The 20,408-nt window shown below is 37.9% G+C and overlaps 1 protein-coding gene across 2 annotated transcripts in view; it reads right to left on the reverse strand.

Annotated features, from left to right (window-relative positions):
• Positions 1 to 5,300: 5,300 nt before the first annotated feature.
• The window catches only part of LOC118417339, a 63,796-nt gene continuing 48,688 nt past the window's right edge, over positions 5,301 to 20,408 (reverse strand). For both annotated transcript variants that reach the window (XM_035822884.1, XM_035822885.1), the window contains exon 6: positions 5,301 to 6,646. In XM_035822884.1, coding sequence (XP_035678777.1) covers positions 6,442 to 6,646 — 205 coding nt within the window. In that variant the 3' untranslated portion in view covers positions 5,301 to 6,441. The remainder of the gene's footprint in view (positions 6,647 to 20,408) is intronic.

The following is a 20,408-nucleotide window of genomic DNA, read 5'->3' on the forward strand; positions in this document are numbered from 1 at the left end:
CGAATGTGATTCAGCCACTTGATGGCAAGAAGAAGACTGTTGATGATATGTTGAATATGTCCCATATCGCAAGCAATGTATAAAACGCTAGTCACACTCTTGAAAGAACTACAAAAATGCAAACAACCATATGGAAACTGCACTACATAACAGTCATACATCATGTATAGAGATTCCTATTCACGTTATCCGTAGGCTGCAGGATGAATTAACGATAAGATATGCAAATAAAAACACAAGTTAACGGTGATGTCTCTAAAAACAATCATCAAGTAAACTATATTTTTCAACATCATTGCATTGATTCTTCTACTTGTGAATGACGTTGTCATATAGTAAAAATACACCGTAAACTTTATATCAGTAGAATTACACTGCTACCATCTCTCTCTAACGTTGTAAATCTACAGCAAATGACCGTACACTCTGTTTATCAATGCTTAGATCATCCACTTCATTTACTGTCACATTTACAAAGCTGTAACATTTTTGATATACTAAGTAGTCCACAATTTTATTCATTGTATACCAACTTATCTTCTTTGCTAGTCCGTTTCTGTATTGCTATGTATGTTGAATTGTTTTTATTCTTGTTTTGTATTTATGGTACAGGTAATGTTTAAGTACTATGCTTTCTGCCCAATCCTTATATCAAACATATGTGAATGAAACAACAACAACAACAGTGTTTGAGATGCAGTTTGCACTGAACGGAACGACGGGACACCAAAAACGTAATCCCCATCTTATGCATGCAGAAATCACAACCGGTGTCAACTAGATTCTCCCTCATCGATCTGTCCCCTTTCATCGGCATCCGCCGTGTTTGGCTTGCTGATTGGACCGTCATTAGGGCACCCCCTAGGGGGTCCAAACTATCTTATGGCGTTATACACAGACAATGGAAAATAACATTAAGCTTCTGATAGCCTTTTGCAGCATAAGAAAGAGTTTAATTTCCAACCATGGCTAATATAAACCCCAAACATACACATCAACGTAATTATCATTACGATTTGTTTATTGTTCGGAAGTTATCAATGATTCTGCAGACTTCCCGTATTCTGTTTGAGCATCTAATGTTCGAGACAACCAGTTTCATGGCGTTATAAACAGGCCAAGGCAAGTAACGGCAAGCTTCTGGTTGTATTTTACAACATAAAAAGGTTTAAATTGCATCGGTGCTTAATATAAGACCCAAGCATACATATCAACATAATAATCATTAGGTCTTGTTTATTGTTTGGAAGTTATCAATGATTCTGCAGAATTCTCGTATCTACTTGAGCATGTAATGGTTGAATGCGAGCCAACCGGTAACGTGATGAAATGTTTAGTATGCTATATGAACACCAATGTAAGCTTTGGAGCTATTCTTCAAAACAGCAGGAATTCTATGATTTATAACCTGGTCAATGATGACGACGTGTAAATGTTTTGAACTCGCGCACGTCAGCGCGCCATGCTGAATTTTAGTACGTCTGAATTTTAAGTAACCATGGTAGCGCAAGTTGACCTTTACCTGGGGTAACCTATATCCGTTTAAAAATAAAGGATATGCGTGGACATTGAGTTGAAAAAGTTTGGTTTTAAACTGCAATAATCTGAAAATATTACAGTTTGAAACCACCGCCCTTCGACTTGACCTAAGTAAACTGTTTTTAAATTCAATGGATATAGGTTACCCCGCGGATAAAGGTATGTTAGCGTTAAAAGTCGTCGTTGTTAAAACAAGTAGATTCAAAGCATGCATTACGACGATATCAGTAGTGCTAACTAATAAATCTTTAATTCTATTGATGAGGAATGAACTCCATTTTCATATTTTATTTCATATTTTGTCGCTCTGGCTGTGAAGGACATTGCTGAGAATGAAAAGTAGAGCGCACGACGGTGTCCAATGAAGCATGTCTGTTGCCACGAAATGAGATATTCCTCTAGTTTACGACCTGCTTCGCGGAATCCAGCCGCAGGAGTTATGGTTCCTGGGATGCTGCAGCGCACAGGAAAACGGTCGGTGAGAGCCTGCAACATTGAGCTCCAAATTAGCCATCAATCCACGTGATCGCTGGTTGTGAAATGAGTGACGAGGAAAACTGCCGTATCATGCATAAAAGAGGCGAGTGTTGCACCTGCTCCCGGCCACTCCCCGAGCCATTACGACATCGGGGAACGGCTACGACTGGAATACATATGGGCAGTGGGAGGGTGTGGGGAGGGCGACACCGACTAGTCTCCAACAAGCTTCTCTTGTGGCTGCAAAAATAGCGCAAATAGGGGGATACTTTTGGCAGCTAGTTTTTATTCGTTTGCGCTAAAAGGAGTAAAAATGCGTAGGGTACAGCCGGAGATGTGTCGATTAGAGGTCACTGGAGTTACCTAAGAATTCTCCTATAATGATGGATACCAGGAGACATTTTGAAGGCACACAGAAAAGAAAATCACTGCCTTGGTAGAAAAGATACCAAAGAACCTGCGTCAATGTAATGGCACTATCGCACTTGCAATGATTCCCTGGTAATGTATTAAGCGACTAATAGTAAAAGACTATAGTAAAATTGTAGACATAGGACAAATCATTTTGCAAAGGATTAATTAGAATATTTGCTAAAATACTCGGCTCTTCGAAATACAGTTATGTTCCATCTTTATTCTAAACTTGTTTCCCAGGTTTTATGATAAAAATCAAATGACGGTAATCTATATTGCCTGACAGTGAAAAATATTTCAATCTTTATCGTCAACTACGTTTTATTCACTAGAATGTCAATGAAGTTTTACATTTTTTCTCTGTTTATTTGTATTAAATTTGGACTCTCCAGAGAATCTCATCACTTTAACTTATTGTAGAGTTACAACACCCACATACCCTACAACTGTACAACTGTGTTGTATTTATACGCCATACTGATTTGATAATATGGATGACATCCTCATGGCACCCCAAAAGTAATGTGAGCATGCGAAGAAAAGGAAGGTAGAAAAAAATGTACACTCCAGGTCGTATAAATTCTCAATTTTTTGTTTTCCACATCTTTGACTTTGGAATTGACTTCACTTTGGTTTTGATTTTTTTCAGTCTGAGTTTCTTTGTATGAATTGCAGTATGGCCATCAACTTTTTTTCGTGAAACGGACAAAAAGTGATGCACTAGTGGATGTCATCCTTAAGATGAAGTGAGAGTGGCATTATGCTGGTTAATACTATGTCAATCCCTGTGCTTAATATCTGCCTACCAGAACACCATTATGGTATTAACACCAGCAGGCCTATTCCATTTTAAATCTCGTGGGTTTGGGGGGGGGGAGGGGTAATAATTGACATTTAACCTCCTCCCCATCATATTAATCAATACCTCGCTCTGTTTCAACCTTTTCATGGTACACAAACTCATAACCACTACAAATGTGGGTTCATTACTTCATCCATGAGGACAATGGACACTCGCGCTCGTGCCAAGAGTTGCCCCCCCATCTTTAAATGGAATAAACGCACCAGCTATATCACCCAAACCATAAATCAAAGAACACACTATCTAAATTTTATATCAGATATGTCTCCCAAATTGTCTATATAAATATCTATTATACTGTACAATCTACAGAACAGGAAATGACAGTTGACACAATCAAAGATGCCACACAAGTTGACATACAACTTTTTTGGAAGCTTTATTGCATTTTTTGTTCTCATGCACATTGGATGTTATGTATTTATGATTATACATAATCGGAGATAATTTTCAGTATTGTCAAATCTATCTCTAGTTATACAAAGGGGGCAGGAAAGAAGTCTAGCTCTAGAACGTTGTAAACATGATACCTGGGGTGTTGATTGAAACTGACAGTGCTGATACACAACTCTTGTTGTGGCAAGACTCCATGAAATGAAGGCATACATGTACATTTTACCAATGAGTCAGGATTCTTTGTCACGTACATTTTTAACACTAAATGAGTGGAGATCAACGATTAAGTGCCATCAGATCAATACATCTATCTGATGGTTGGAAAAAAGTTAACAATTTTGTACCTTAACTTTAAAATCATTTGGACAGTTGTCTGACTTTCAGATGTGCCTATACAATGTATGTATTTCACTATGTAAGGACATAGTTGTTCAGCAGAGAAATCGAGGCTTAACACATAATTGTTTCTAGGTTTCTCTCTTTTAGTATCTTCTTTTTACCTCTCTTTTAGTATCTTCTTTTCACTATGCCGCTGGTTCCATTGAGTCGATGAATTGCAATATCCTCAAGTAACAAAATTGTCATATTGGGAAGCAGTAGAAATATCTGCATGTATCTGAAGGTATCAGTGGTATTTAATAGCTGAAAAGGAATTATGATGCCAGACAAGACAGTATTCCATCTCATTTGCAATGTCATATGGTACGCAAGAAAGGTCATAGTTTTAACATAAATAGTATCTTATTCAAGACATTTACCATACTTTTCGGGATTGGAAGACCTTGTGCTTACTACTATATTTTGTTTATCAGGTATTCAAATACCCATTGCAAAAGTCAAAGTCAGGATGGTAAATTTTTACACCACATGCCAGACAAGCTCTTAGATAATGATACCATTTCATTACTATGTTGCAGCTTGGTAACAAAGATGTACAACAAAGTTGTACTTTTCTAAAAGAAAATGATCTTTTGACAAATACTGGTGGCTATCAACACAGTACAAAAATGTTTCCAACACCCATATGGGTAATTACATAAAGCTGGGTCCGCAAGGGCACAAAATTTGTAGACCCACGCATATGGCTGTATTGTTGACAAAGCATTGGGTGTTCATGAGTGAAAACTTCACATAACCATATGTTGACAAGGGTGTACTGTTCACAAGACCCATGTGTTAGCTCACAAGGCTCACAATGGATTAAGCTTGCAACAACCATAGGTTGACGTGGGTGTGTTGTTGTTAAGGGTGCACAGTTCACGAGGGTTCTCTGTTCACATGGGTGTACATCTCAGTCATAGCATTCAAAATCAAAAGGGTGGCTTTTTTTTGCAAAACCCTAGTTTAACAACGGAGTGCTGGGTTCACAAGTGTGCAATTTTCACACTATATTGATGATAACTATACGCTTCATACTAACTACAGTTATGAACCTCCTTTATTCTACCTAGTCTAAGACATAGAGGCACACAGAAGCACCCAGTTGTGACCAAGTCCATATCGTTCAAGTATTATATACATTCCCCATAAAATTGTATATACAATGATATAATACAGCATTAGTAAGACCATATAATATATTATAAAATAAAGCCCCAATAAAACAATAAAAAATCCAAAGAAAAAATTTAATACTGTATTTAAACCTTGCATTTTGTGTACACAACACAATTGTTAATGTCAGCTAGCATTAAAAAAAGGAAATTATACAACAAAAGGTAAAAGATGAAACATTGCACTGAACATGAAAAAAGACTTAAAAACATTGACTAAAATTCAAGTTGACAATTCAATGTTACCTCTATAAAATCAGATGTAGACAAGTCAAATAATTCAATACATGTCACTGACTTTCATACATGATTGTGGAGAAGTGAGTGTGCCTTCTGTGTACAATGTCCCTACACATCTAAACCTAGTTCTAGTTTTCAAAAGTAGGTACCCCAAATTTAGTTTCTCTAGGGGGATTTGTTAGGAAAAGTATGTAGTTGATAAAATGAACCCATCCCCCAAAGAAAAAGCTTCCTAGAAGCCAAAATTTAGTACACAGCATCACTGTCAGACTAGTACATTCTCAAATGATCACTCTGAAAGTGAAAAAAACGTCCTGCATAGTTCATGATTATGATATGATTTTTGTCACTACATTTCAATGATGACTATGTTATACTTAAATCTGTCACTAAAAGCCATTTTTGTAGTTGGTTGACAGATTTTAAAATTAACGTCTACATGTGTCATGTAGTTGTGGACATGCTATCTAATTTCCCCACATTGCGCCCCCTAGCTCCTCACCATACATTAGAAAAGAAATAAAAACGTTCTGACGGTTATTTCCCGATATATTATTTACAAACTATTTCAGTATGTTCCCTCAGCATGATAATGCACAATGTCGTTTCATAACCCGTTAGTTCAGCAGCTGGAATATACAGTAATTCCTATATAATTTGAAAACAAGTAGAAAATTCCAACCATGTATTGTTTTATGTAAACTCAGTCAACAGATTCAGGTTCTGCTGTTTCTACTCTCTTAACTTGTATGCTACCCTACACCATGATTACACAATGCTATTTCTTTTTGACTATCCTCTTATTGAACCTGTGGCAACTTCAGCTGTATATAACACATGCCTGGGCAACAACAAAATTGGAATACTTAAAGTCTCTTTGAATGTTAAGCAGTTGTAATTTCCTTTGCTATTTCTGTGTCTCGTCCAGTTTGGTTTTTCCTATAGTTCCTCATTGCCCCATCATGCACTGTTTGCCCGGGCCTTCCCATTGACCTCGTCAACTTTGACCTCAAGTTCGTCCTCGTCCGCCTCGTCCATGGTGTTGTACAGTGGGAACTCGCAGCAGACAAAACACTTGACCGCGTCGGGAAGCCGTCCGTAGAAGTACGGAGGCAGAGGAACCAGGGGGCTGGTGCTACGCTTGTATTCCCTGTAGGCCTCCACCCTGAGAGAGGAAGGAACCAAAACAGCATTAAGCCCCTGTCACACAGTTGAACCATGGCCACTGAGTAAATGTTGTGAACCATGACAGAGACAGCTTTTTGCTGTCTATGTTAGAGCCTATAAAATGAGACTCAACTGATACAAATGGTACAGACTTCCAGGCGCCTTTGACCCCACAATGAATACATTATGTAGACCACTCTACCTCAGACTGTGGTCAGGACATTGTTGAGAGCAACTTTGGCTGTGGTTGGGAGTAGGTGAAAAGTCATCTGCAAAAGCTCAAACTATAAAGGCAACTATCGCTTAGATAAATGATAATAGCCCTCCTCAGGATAAATGACCCGTCACCATGACACCTGACCCAGTCACATTAATGGGCCCTGATGTAGACAGGATAAAGTTGCTTTTGTAAGTAACTGTTATTTTCCACATATTCATTGTGGGATCAAAGGTGCCTGGAAGTCTATACCTCTTGTATCAGTTGAGTCACATTTGCTAGACTCTAACATAGACAGCAAATAGCCACTATTACATCTGACATGGTTCACAATATTCACTCAGTCTCATAATCATGGGATAGACTTTAATCTTATTAAGAGAAAGAGATATTTGCCTTTATCACATTTCCAAGTTTCTTTCCAAATCTTAACTCACCTACTTGGTCTAAAGTGACATCTTGTACCTGTTTAAAACATTTCAATGTCTAATCCACATATAGTTGACTGAGATGGAAAGAAGTCATGTGGGGCCAAGGTCAAGTGCACAGCCATATCCTTCTCTCCATGAATAAGACCAGTGGAAATGCCAATTATCCTAAGAGCTTTGGCCAAACCAACCTCTGGAGGTTACACCCTTGCCCTCCAGGCCATCTGCTTTGCATGCGCATAGCTGCAGATCAATCCAACCACATGCACAAACGAGGAAAAGCCCAGAAAAATGGGCTATAGTCTTCATTGATACATTCAGCATTTGACATTTTCATTTTTAAAAGATACATGTACATTAAAAGATACATTATACATTATGGACATTTAAAAATCATTAGACATTTTAGGTATGTCAAATACTATAATTGCAAAGCAAAATCTGTCAAAGAGCAAATATGTCAGAAAACAGAGAAAGAAACAAGATTCAGCTTTCTGTGAACAGTTTTCAGCTTAGCCTAAATCAATATATAAAGAGTATGACTTTGCCAATCATTCTATCTAACATTTTCATAGTTAATTACTAAAAAAGGAGGCCTTGTTCTACCTGAAACATTTCACATTGCATGGGTTACATCTTTGAGCTGCCAAAAAATGCAAAGATGATTACAAGAAATTATTATAATATCGCTTGCAATGCTTTCTGAAATGAGCCATATTCTTGAATAACATGTATATGTCTGATGCAAGTGGGCTGCAAGAAAATTACAGATTTCGTGTCAAGACATTTTCCCTCCTGCCTGAATCTGTCATGAGAATGTCACACCGACCGTTTATATCATAATTGCCTGGCAGGCTCCGCCTACCCTGTAATGCCCAACCTCTTGCAAATGTCACCCTATTACAACAAATGTCAAGCCATCGTTGGCATATAGAAGGAGAACATGTTGAATTGGCCCTGACAAGTGAGAGCCAGACACATTACAGAAGCCTGGGCAGCATTAATACAAAGTTATGTCTCTGAAAGTGGAAACGGTACAAATAAAGCTACCAGGTTCTGTAGGGAAGTCTATATCCAGCAGGACAGCAACTGTGACCAACAATGTATTCTGCTGACCTACCAATTTGAAAAAAGCCATGAAAAATGTCCAGATTGTAGATGATGCACAACTACAATGGTAAAACAGCATGCCATGAAGATCTATACATCCCAACTATGGAGATGATTAGTTTTGCTCTTTAGTACCGTATAATCTAATGTAATCACAGTCATAATGTACAAATTTCATATTCAGTAGGATTATTCAAAACCAAAGAGCAGCCATAATTTAGTGGTTCAAGCTATTGTGCCCTTGTGTTCATCAGTAACTTCAAAAATAATGCATGTTCATGAAGGTACAATGTACATGCCATCAGCATCAGCTGATACATTTTATGCCTCTATGTGCCTGCTATCCACTGAATTAAAGCACATTGGCCCAGTTTTATGCTGTAGCCATAGGCAACAATAAATCCTGACTATGCAGCTTACTTACCTAAGGTCTTTGAATTAAATAGTATAGATTGTTTTTGACTTAGTTTTTGACTAAAATCCTTCAAACCTTTAACTAAGAGTGCATACTGATGTTTCCAATCAAAGGAAGCTCATATGTCAATTATGATGCTAAAGTTATTAGTAAAACAGCTCCTAATGTAAGGCAAAATAAATGCAAAATTTGTCATTAAATAGTTCTGGCACATTCTGACTTTAGAAAATGAATGCTTAATGTATTCAGAGGCATTTAAAAGGTGGAATGGTAGTTTCTTAGCCTTTTTGACACTGTAGGGCCAGCGAGTTGTTATTCACTGTGTGCACGTAGGGCACGGTATTGGAAGGCGGAGCCCAACCCTCTCCTTCCACCATTTTACCTCCCCAACCAAAATCAGGTACCCTGAGGCTAATTGCCTCTTGCCAGGGCACCTGGAGTTGGAACCTAGGACCGATACAATTTACAGTATGATTGAAAATGTGTTCTTTTTTAAACAGAGTAAAATAGATGCATACACTGATGTCATCCATTTAATCCAATCAATAAGGTCTTAATGGTATTCCCAGAATGTTTCACATTACTATAAAAGAAAATAGCTACAAATATATTTATAATTATTTACAATGTCATGTATATCTTAATTATTTTCGTTCAATTTAACCTGGCTTTTGGTCCAGGTGTAACTGCAGATATTACAATCAATGTGGGCAAATCAATGGCCAACAAACTATAATTTCGTTTTGCATGATCAAAGCCACCCACAGTAATGTTCTTAGTTGCTATTGAGCTAGCCGCAGCCATGTTGGAAAATTTACAGCCACTATCTCATCACTATCAACCACACTCAAGTCTGTAATAATAAAGCTGAATACAAGCTACCAATCATCATTTGATACATGTATCAGTACAACCATCAATTCTGTAGACTTAACCCAAAAGAGAACATTACTTTAGGCAACCCTTGTAACAAGATATACAAGGAGAACAAATATGAAGAATCTGTGTGTCAAGATGACAATATATTGGAGATGGAGCACACTAAATAGAAGCTGGCAAATCGATTACAGAGAAAGCAGATATTTTTTTAATGCATTCAGATATTGGAGAAAATCTTACTGTGCTGTTAACATCAATTACCATACCCCCCCCCCCATTTACTACGATTTCTCAAGCAATACTAATTTGATACATTATCAACAATCATTTTCCTCAGTTACATGTTCTTTTACATTCAACTTACCTTTGCCACTTCTGCTGTGTATCTATCTATGTCTCTCTAGCCCTGATTAAAACGAAATATCGCAGTTGTAACACAGTGTAGAATTGCGCAAAGAACAGCGCGCAGTTGGGAGGGGGTTACATAATACCGCCAGGACAAAACTAGGCATAATTAAGTTGCCGTTATGTGCCTTTATACATCCTCTGTTGTTCCTTTCTTTCCAGTTAGTAATTGCACAAAAAGTAAGGAGAAACAGACATATACTGTCAAGAATGTCCATATAACTTTGGCCTGTCACAACCCTTATGACATACTGTAGAACTGTACTGCTGGCATAGATAAAAATAAGGTTAGGAGAATGGAGGAAAGCTTTTGACCTTGTTGTCTTTGAATGTATAACTATATTGAAGCCTTCTTTATAATCTTTACACCTGGATGTCTCAAGTGTGCACACCTAAAAAATTACTGTTGCTGCACTAGTAGATCTCCTTACATTCATCTCTTATTTCATTTTGCAGTATTATGATAAGTGGTTGTATCATGGTAATGGATGTTACAAAGAGTAAAAGAAAAACATCCGTACAGCTAGTCTCCAAGCAGACCCTATGGTGCCTTAGAGATAGTATCAAAGCTGGCAAGGGACTTACTATAGCGCAAGCAGACCCTACAGTGTCTAAAGATAGTATCAAAGCTGGCAAAGGAGTATAGCCGACCAAAGGGAGGCTACCGTACAGCATGTTGAAGGGAAACATTTTTAATTCTACAAACCCAAGCCTATGGGCATAGCTATACCAGCATGATGGATTGCATGATTTGGGAGGGATTGGACAAATAATGAGACCCAGTTCAATTGCAGAAGGTCCCAGCAATATCAAAATGAGTCAGAGGCTAAATCTGCAATTACGCTGCATTCAGAAATGACTCCAAAACCTTATGATTTCTTGGGCTCTCTTGAGGTTGAAGATTATTTTGTTTTAATGCATCACTGGGAATATTCCGTTTACAACATACTAGTAGTATACATAATCAACACACACAGGGTGTCCCAAAAAACAGGTAAACCAAATAAAAAAACATGTTGTTACAACTCATGAAGCATACATTGTACCATCACACCAAATATTTCATTAAGTAAAACTAAAGGTGCTTTCAACTGATACCCTGACAACATTTCTGTAATTATCACAATTTATAACTTTCAGCAATAGTATGTCTTTTTAAAGTTTGGTTTCTTTTATCATAAGGGGCACTCTGATACTAGTACCCAGTAAAATCTGATCTATCTTCAAAGCATGCAGATAATGTTTGCTCACCAATTTCCTTTCCAATACAAAATCTATTTCTTAGCTCACAGTTTTTCACTTTAAATTCTACAACACACATGGCAAGACACTTTTCACCATACACAAAAATAGAACTGTTATATTCATATCACAGGAGGATCCGTGTAAGATCAGCAACTACCAAGAGGTGATAGGGCCAAGAACGAGATTGATGCGGGTGTCAGTCAAACAGTGGTATATGGGCCACCAGGTCATAGGTCAAACAGGGGCCCTCAGCAGGGTTGGGAGCAGCCATTCTGACTATAACAGGGGGTTTGGTCCCCTGAGAGGCTTTCTGCATTAGAACAGTAAACCATGGGAGAATTAGGGTCCATCACAGGCTGTTGTATGTTTTATGAGACAACAGTTAGGCTATGGGTTTATGTGAACATTCTACTAGTAGCGCATGTACAGCAAATTATGGGGCACAATTAACAGCAGGTTTTGTGTAGGACAAGTCTATTAGTACCGTCTCCTTTACTAATTCATTACTTTGTGTTCATCACGTCACCTGCTTTGTATTCTTTGTTTATATAGATAATGCCCATGAGAGAGGGAAGTTTGCAATTGTAAAACTGTATCATCTGGAAAGGCCAGGAGTCAATATGGTGATCTGATTGTTCTATAAAAGCATAAGAGGAGGACTTACACCTAAATACTCTTCTTGCACCTATTCTTTCCTTCTCTCTTTCCCACATTCTAAAAGAATGCCCCTGCAGGTTAAACCATGCGAGATGGTGTTTCTTCACGTCCTTACTTTCTTAAGAGTCAGTAGATTTTATGGTTATTGCTTTTCCATCGTACAGAGCATGTAATTCTTGCTTGTCACCAAATAGGACCTGCGATACAACCCACGTATCTGATCCTGCCACAAGCAAGAAGGTTCAGCTGAAATAATGGTCACCCAGGCTAAATCAGGCTTCCACAGCATGACACATGGGCCATTACAAGTCGTAAACTCCATTCTGATATTGCTGAAGGCCTCTGCAGTGCAGCAAACACAGATAAATCTGGTCATGGCCTGCTCTGATATTAGTTCTAACATCCACAAATGTTCCGGTCATGGCAAGGTATGATATTAGCTATAGCATCAGAAATATTACAAAATTTGGTCCATGGCCTGCTGTCATAGATATTCTAAGACAGAAAGCACAGGAAAGGGTAGCATCTGTATGCATGCAAGATCGTGGAGCCTCCTCATCAACAACTGGCATCTTTATCACTAGTGTTACAGCCCAAGGAATACAGAAAATGGAAGATTGGAGTTATTACTGGGGAATATTCAGCCCACTGTGTCTCTGCATGTCTGTGTAACCCTATCTGGCCCCATAAACTGACAGAATCCTGAAAAATAGATGGCCTGTCTTAGCTGCAGCACAGCTACAAACTTTTCAGTACCATGGACTGCTGCCTTCCTGGGTCCATCATGTTGGAAGTAATTTGTACCTGCCACAAAGCTGTATTGATCATGCTGGCGTTTGCGTTGTGGAATACAGTCAAACACTGTGTTACAGTTCTAGTCAGCAAAACAATGAACTGTACTTATGTACAAATACATATACACATAAAAGAAATAGATACACAGATACACACACACAAATACACACACACATGCACATGCACACACACATTCTTATCCATGTATGCTTGTAAATATAAATACCTGTGAGGAATATTTGGTTTACAAAACCTAGGGTTAGTATCAGCTGTTTCTTTGTTGCTTCTACAAATAAGTTGTTTCAGATAAAACTGTAAAAATGAAGTAAAAAAAACAAGCTTCATAGTCTGTGCATTTTAATGTGTCCCATTGCTGTTATGATTTCAATGATGACATACTGATGTCAGTAGAATGATCCTTCACATAAATCTCCCAGACATGAATGACCTGGTATTGATCAGTTCAGGAATACTCATAGCATCCCATTTCACATGGATGGAAGTGTTCTAGGTCACATCTGGACCATATCAAACATTTGAATATTCTTATGATACAATGTACAAGACAGTAAACACTGACTGAAAAGAGGCCACTCTTTATAAAATGAGAAAGTTGCAAATGGACAAAGTAGAGTTGTTGAGAAGAGTATTTTGTGCAGTGTTTCATTGCTACTATCTCCATTACATCATTGATATTTGAGTATGTTCGGAGAGATGTTATATGAAATGTCAAAGAATATTTAGCTCTTAGAACCAGTGGTGCAAATGATACGCCCCACACATGTTTATCTATTCATACACTTGTAGCTAATTTAATTCATTTGTTGTATCCACTTATTTGTTTCCATGTATAGTTGCAGTAGTCCTCATAACAGCCATTGTACTTTTGTTGTTTGTGTTAATAAAAATTGTTGTGTTTTGTCGTATCATACATGTCAAAAGCCTTATCTTCATAAACCTTTGAAAGGAGACATAATGCAGGCACTGAGGAGGAAAGCATTGGCCAGTCCATAGGGATGGTGCCAGCTTATATTGATCACCTATTGTACAGCCGATGGCCTGCAGCTTGGGGCCATTATTATTGACCCACCATGATAGAATCATTCATCTCTTTTACTTGCATTCATCACAGACAAAATTGCCAGCTGTACCTAAGCTGTGGTGGCCCCAAATGCTTAGGATACAGAAGTCCAGGCTATGACTCACTATGCATTGGATATACAGAACATTAAAGCTATGTATTTATAAACCTAAAAAATGCTTAACAGCTACAGTCATTTCATGGATTCCTGCTTGTCAGGGTACATTCATAGCTGTACCATAGCTGCTATGGTCCCAAATCCTTTGGATCTGGAGGTCCAGACTATGACATACTACAAATATATATGCCTTGAAGACTCAGGATCACCCTTAGCTGCTGAGGCCCAAATCCTTTGGATGTGGAGGGCCAGACTATGACTGAATATGCCTGGGAGAATTCTGTGTTAATGATAACCCTAACATGTAGATACAGCACAGCTACAGTTATTTCAGTAACATACACTCCTGTTCTAGAGTCCTTCCACAGCTGTACTTTAGCTACTGTGGCACAAAATCCTTGGGTTCTGGAGGTCCAGATAATGACACATTATGCCTTGAAGAATCAAAATCATGAAGCTATGTATTGATGATAAACCTAAAATGTAGATAAAGCACAGCTACAGTTATTTCAGTACCATGGACCAAAATCCTTTGGATATGGAGGTCCAGACTATGAGTCACTATGTCTTGGAGAATCCTGAAGCTATGTGTTGATATGCCTAAAATGTAGATACAGTACAGATACAATGATTTCAAAACTCGTACTCTCCAGGGTTCACATACAGTTGTAGCTAAGGTGCTGTGGCTCCAAATCTTTCAGGCTTATGGGTCATTCCTTACTAGGGGTTCAGGACAGATTAACCTGTATGTTACTGTTGAACCTAAAATGTAGAGTATTCAGCTTTATACAATTAAATAGTAAATTTTGCTTCACATATTTAAAGAAGATGTAAGAGAGTTAGATATAGATGCCAGATATAGGACAACCTCTCTACCCTTTTAATTAGCTTATTTAACACAATGCATTTAGTTCACATTGGGCATGAATGTAAAGATCATAAATATCAATAAAGACAATTGCAATAAAGATCATTACAATTGTCAGCACAGCTACAATTATTTCAGCACTAAGGACTGCAGCTCTTCAGCTGTTCCACTCTTTAGGCCATGGCTGCATGATATGCCTGGGGTCCAGATTATGACACACCTTGTTCAACAAACTTGTCACCTTGTGGGAAACCCACAGATTAAACCCTCACCACACTCCAGCAGATTGCACGTAAGATAGGCGCGTTGTTAAAATTCCCTTCTGAATAAGAAACGCTTCCTGTATCTGCAGAATCAAATCAACAGTGCTGCTCCCTTGCACCAGTTAACTGTAACTGGATTTACTATGCAGCACTGGTATGTGTGTGTTTTATCACATTGACTGATTGAATTTCATCAAATAATAGACACAAAAATGGCAGTAAGTGTGAAAAAGTGGACGCCAACATGCGGTCTGCTCTAAGGTTACAAACTGTGATGTTACTTTTTGGACTTACAGAGGGCACTGACACAGGAGACTTTGGACAACCCCGTGCCCTGCCCCCATGCCTTATTGACAGTCCGTGGCGCACACCTTGACTCTTCCAATGCTGCAGTGCTCTATTGAGCAGCCTTTTGTACACTAAAATTAATTACAGAAAGCTTCATCATGCCTGATGAATATGGAGTTCAATTTGGCCCCCTGCCATGACCAGCGCAGTAATTTGACTCCGGTATATGGTGCTGGTTCCTTTGACTCCCACAGGACTACTTCTAGATGAAGGGCAGGGAGGTCGGGGATTCTAATGGAATCTAATGGTGCTCCGACCCCCCTTTTGGGCTGGTCAGTATATTAGGATCATTTCCGGGGGGGCCAAGAACACCTGTGCTTTTGGATACTGCAATAGGAAGTGTATGATATGTGTTAACTACGTTAAACCTAGTTAATCACCTAAAAAGAACACCATTTTCTCATAAAAGATTATCCTGAAATTTGTTGCTACTCATTGTTATCAAGTTACTGTACATTTTTCTTAATCTTATATTTCAAAGGTTGAAAATAATAATTATTACAATCATTATTCCCCCATATAAAGCTAATTCTATTGGTCCAACCTAATACAGTTATTCCAACTCAATACTTAAAATGGTTGGATTTCCAATTAGAAAGCTTAGGTTGCGTTTCAATTTTAAGTAGTACCATTTATGTTTAAAAAGTTGGTACCTTTCTTACCTGCAAACCTACATGCCAATCATGGGGTTAGATAATAGTACAACTCACAACATGAAACATCAGGGGTGTAATGTTTTGTATGCTAAAATGTTTTGAAAGGCAAAATATGGTGATGCAGGAAATGAAATAACACAAGGTTCCCTTTGACAATGTCAATGTAAATGAAATTTGCTGCACATATCAGGAAATGCATCGCTAACGTCCTGTTAGCTTATCAAGCACAATGGCCATGAAGGATTATTCTAATCTTGATGTCTCGGCATTAATTATCAAGAAATCTGATCCAGACTCCATTAGTTTCCTGGCATGAAAGGCGAGATTTTGTATTTCCTACCACCATTCTCTCCTCTTGTCTAGACTGGGCTGTAGTTATGAACACTGATAATTCTACTTGTGCACCTTGCCAAGAAAAGTAATCTGATGATCTGATTTTCACATTTGCTGCCAGTGCTGCTAGCTCTAGATGTCTGGGGGATACTGGTACATAAGAATGCACACAGCAGTCTGAGTCTGTGTCTCTTATGAGCATTACTGTTTTCTATACGTACATCAACTCAGTGAGGATGTGTGCTGTGAACTAGAAGACTTTTTAAGAGCTATGTGGTATTGGGAGAGATAAAGGGAAAAAGGCAGGAACATCCAAGCAACTTGCCTGCCAAGATGAGATTATGAGATATCATAGCATAGGAGCCCAAACTGTGTTATGGAGTGTTGAGATACAAAACTGTAATACAAGAGATTACAAAACAACTCAGAAATATAGTTCTATATTTAACTGCCCCCCCTCCCCCAAGTACATGTCACCTTGTCCAAGGACTTTCAAGATCATCAGTACCCATGCTACCCCATTTTCGATGGTGATGTTAAAATTGATATACACCGTAAGGAACACCTTGATCTGAATTATTTTGAATGTGAGCCACATAACCAGAAGCATTCCAACGTTATACCTCAATTTTGAATAGTTAGTTCCCACATGCTTTGGAAAGTAACGTTACATGGCTTTCAAAATGGACAGATCTGAGTCAAAGTGGCAGATATCTATAATTCATGATCTAAGAGACCAACATCAATGACATACTCCAAAATCAGTATCCGAGGCCACACCAATTTTATTTGTTGGTTGTTGGTATGCTTAACAAAAAAAACTTAAAACAAATCCTGAGGGGTAAATTTACATTTCAGAGTAGTCAGTTTTGTGGAGTGTATACAATGTACACTTTGTAGTCATATTCAAGTCTTCCTCCCTGCCCTATGCTTTTCTGAAGACTACTTACTACAATGTATATTTTTCCCTTCAAAAATGTACGAGAACCTAGGAAATAATTAGTGTTGTCCAATCTTGAAAAAAAAAAAACGGTGAAAGATACAAACACCACTATCATAAGCAGATTAAGCTTGTACCCTTTCTCTATGAAAAAAGTGGCTGCTCATCGTCATTCTCTTTTCTACATAGCTGGTAGGACCCAAATATTCACCCCAAGTCTTCTGCTATAAAAGTTGCCCAGTAATTTGCTCTAATTGCACCACAAAAACGTTACAACTCCCTGGCGAACGACCCAAAAATCTCGCCACAAAACTTTGCTGCTCCCAGAAATTGCATTCTAATTGCTTTAGTTAATCCTTCTGCACTACCAGAGCAGAATTCCTGAACATCGCACTTGGGGACCTGCGCCTTAGTTATCTGCCATGCATCGATAATTGCACAGAATGCCAAATATTCACACCTTTTCTTTGATCTCAATAGCAATCAGAAAAATGACGGACACATTATGAAAACTGCATGCATTAAAAGGTTATTGACATTAAAAAAGTACACTGATGCATCCAGAGAATTCATAATAAATACTATGTAAATTTATTAGTCTAAAGCTAATAAAATTACAATTTGAGTAGATGCAAAACAACATCTGGCTCGGTAGACACTGTTTTACCATAAAGCGTCGTTTCCCCCCGGTACGTTTTGCTGCAACTGTCATCAAATTTCCTTTGTAAAAGGTCACATTAATCAATTATTGACACTTTGCACAGTTCTTAGATTTATTATGCTTACAGCTGCCAGCTTTTGTATGTGTCACGTTGAAACCATTGCTGATGTTACTGCATTGAGGATACGGCACATTCCCCCAAAAGAGATGCAGATACATGTAATACTACTAGGTAGATGTGCTCAGGGTTTGAAATGCCATATTTCAGTTACATGCAAAATTGCATGTTGGCAAAAATTTTACAAGCAATTTGCAACACATCTACATGTACATCCAAAAAAGCTCTGGACCAGAATATAGAATTATAGAACATGTGGATGTTTCTATATTTGGCCCAGATTCTTCTATTCAAATGTTACATCCAAAGCTCCCATTGAAGTCAAATGATGATATACATGTACTTTACAGCTAACAAGAAAAAAGCTCTTTTTGATGTATCCACTGTCAGGTTCTCCTGAAAAACAGGGATTTTGTCCTTAGAGTGTATACCTGGCTAAATAAGTAAAATGAAAATGAAATTCATTTTTATTAGTTATAAAGGATTTTGAGGCCATAAAAAATAAACTATTCATTACATCTATTTGGGAGATGACAGTACCTGTGCAATACAAGCACTGTAGTGGGATGTAGTGCAATAGAACATATATTTGTATGAGATATTCACAGTGAAAACATAATTTAATTTAGCATCTTCCATATGCCAGATTGAACCTTCAGAATATTTGTATGTGCATATCAAAATAGCACACAGATTGCATGTTGTATATGGGTATTTTGAGCCCTGATATGATGCACATGCAGAAGGTTGCATAAACATTTCATTTCCCACATAGAAGGAAATTCATTGTCTTGATGGTGGTTCCCTGGTTTTCTTCTGGATTCTTCTAAGCAATGTGGTATATATTATATAGCTTTGTTTTAGAAGTAAATGATGTGAAATTTGGTGTAAGGATAGCTTTGCAATTGTCTTATTTAGCCAACACCTTTAATTCCATGGGTTGAGCAGGTTAAAATAGGAAAAAGCTTACTCAAGGTTAAACATCATTTGGAACAGCCGACAGTCATGGCTGTTGTAATCAGTGTTTTACACCCTCTTTATAAACACTGCATTTTATTTTCTATTACTACGTAACAGCTAATACTTAGAAAAAGTTTTTTCTTAAGATAAGAGGGGGAAATATTCTGCATATCTTAATTGAATGACGCAAATTCATGCCCGAAAGCTAATTTCAAGAGACTAGATAACCAAAAAAACTAAATACAGAACAATTAACACAGCACAAGTTGTCTAATCTACTGTATTATATCAATACATACTAAGTGACAATGTAGAATTTCTTGCATGTATGTTTTTACTAACTGTGAGTACTGCGTCAAAGTGACGTCAGTCCATGTCATAAAACCCTAACCGCTTGCTGAGGGCACTAATTACTTTGGAATAACTTTGGCTTAATCTTCCAAAACATCCATCTTGGCACCTTAGTTTCCGTTCTTTAGAGGTCCCTAGTCAATTTCTAAAAACCCTACCCATAAGAGAACTGTGACACTAACAAATGAACCCTTAAGCTGTCAGACTTTCTGCCCAGTATACATGTTGTCAGTGCCAGGGTTTGACTCCTGACCTCAAACATGAAACCCACAAACAATGCTGACACACCTATGATCCAGGTTTTGCGTGCTACCTGAATGCAATGGTGTTTTCTTCCAGAATACCCTATCCTGGTTATAACCGGGCACAGCACACATGGCATATATATCTTAATATCTGTACATTCCCGGGGTTTGGCAGTTTAAGGGTTTAAGACTATGCCATTGGGTTAAAGTTAACTATAATCATCATCACCATCATCATCATCATCATTGTGGGTATCTACAGCAGGCTAAGTTCACTCAGAAAAATAGAAATAATATTAGTTCCAATGTTAAGTTACTAGAAATGACAGTTGCTCTAACTTATTTACTGTAGATGGAATCAAATGTGACTGTAAGTTGTAAATTGTACCAAACTGACAGGTAATGATGATTATGTTTTGTTTAATATTTCAGCAGTTTGGTATCATAAAGAGTTTGCAAGCATTCTCTTTGTCCTAAATGAAATTGCTTCTGCTTGTTACCACATTACACGAATGTAAAACAAGTACTGGAGATATGACTGTACCAAGATTTCCAGAAAAATTGAATATTGGTAGGCAAATCTACAAGTCAGACACAAAAACTCATCTATGTTGGTGCCTATTTATGCACTTAACATGATTATTATCTAAGAATTCAATCCCAGAAT

This window comes from Branchiostoma floridae, chromosome 6, assembly GCF_000003815.2.
Source record: "Branchiostoma floridae strain S238N-H82 chromosome 6, Bfl_VNyyK, whole genome shotgun sequence".
In the NCBI taxonomy this organism is placed as follows: Eukaryota; Metazoa; Chordata; class Leptocardii; order Amphioxiformes; family Branchiostomatidae; genus Branchiostoma; species Branchiostoma floridae.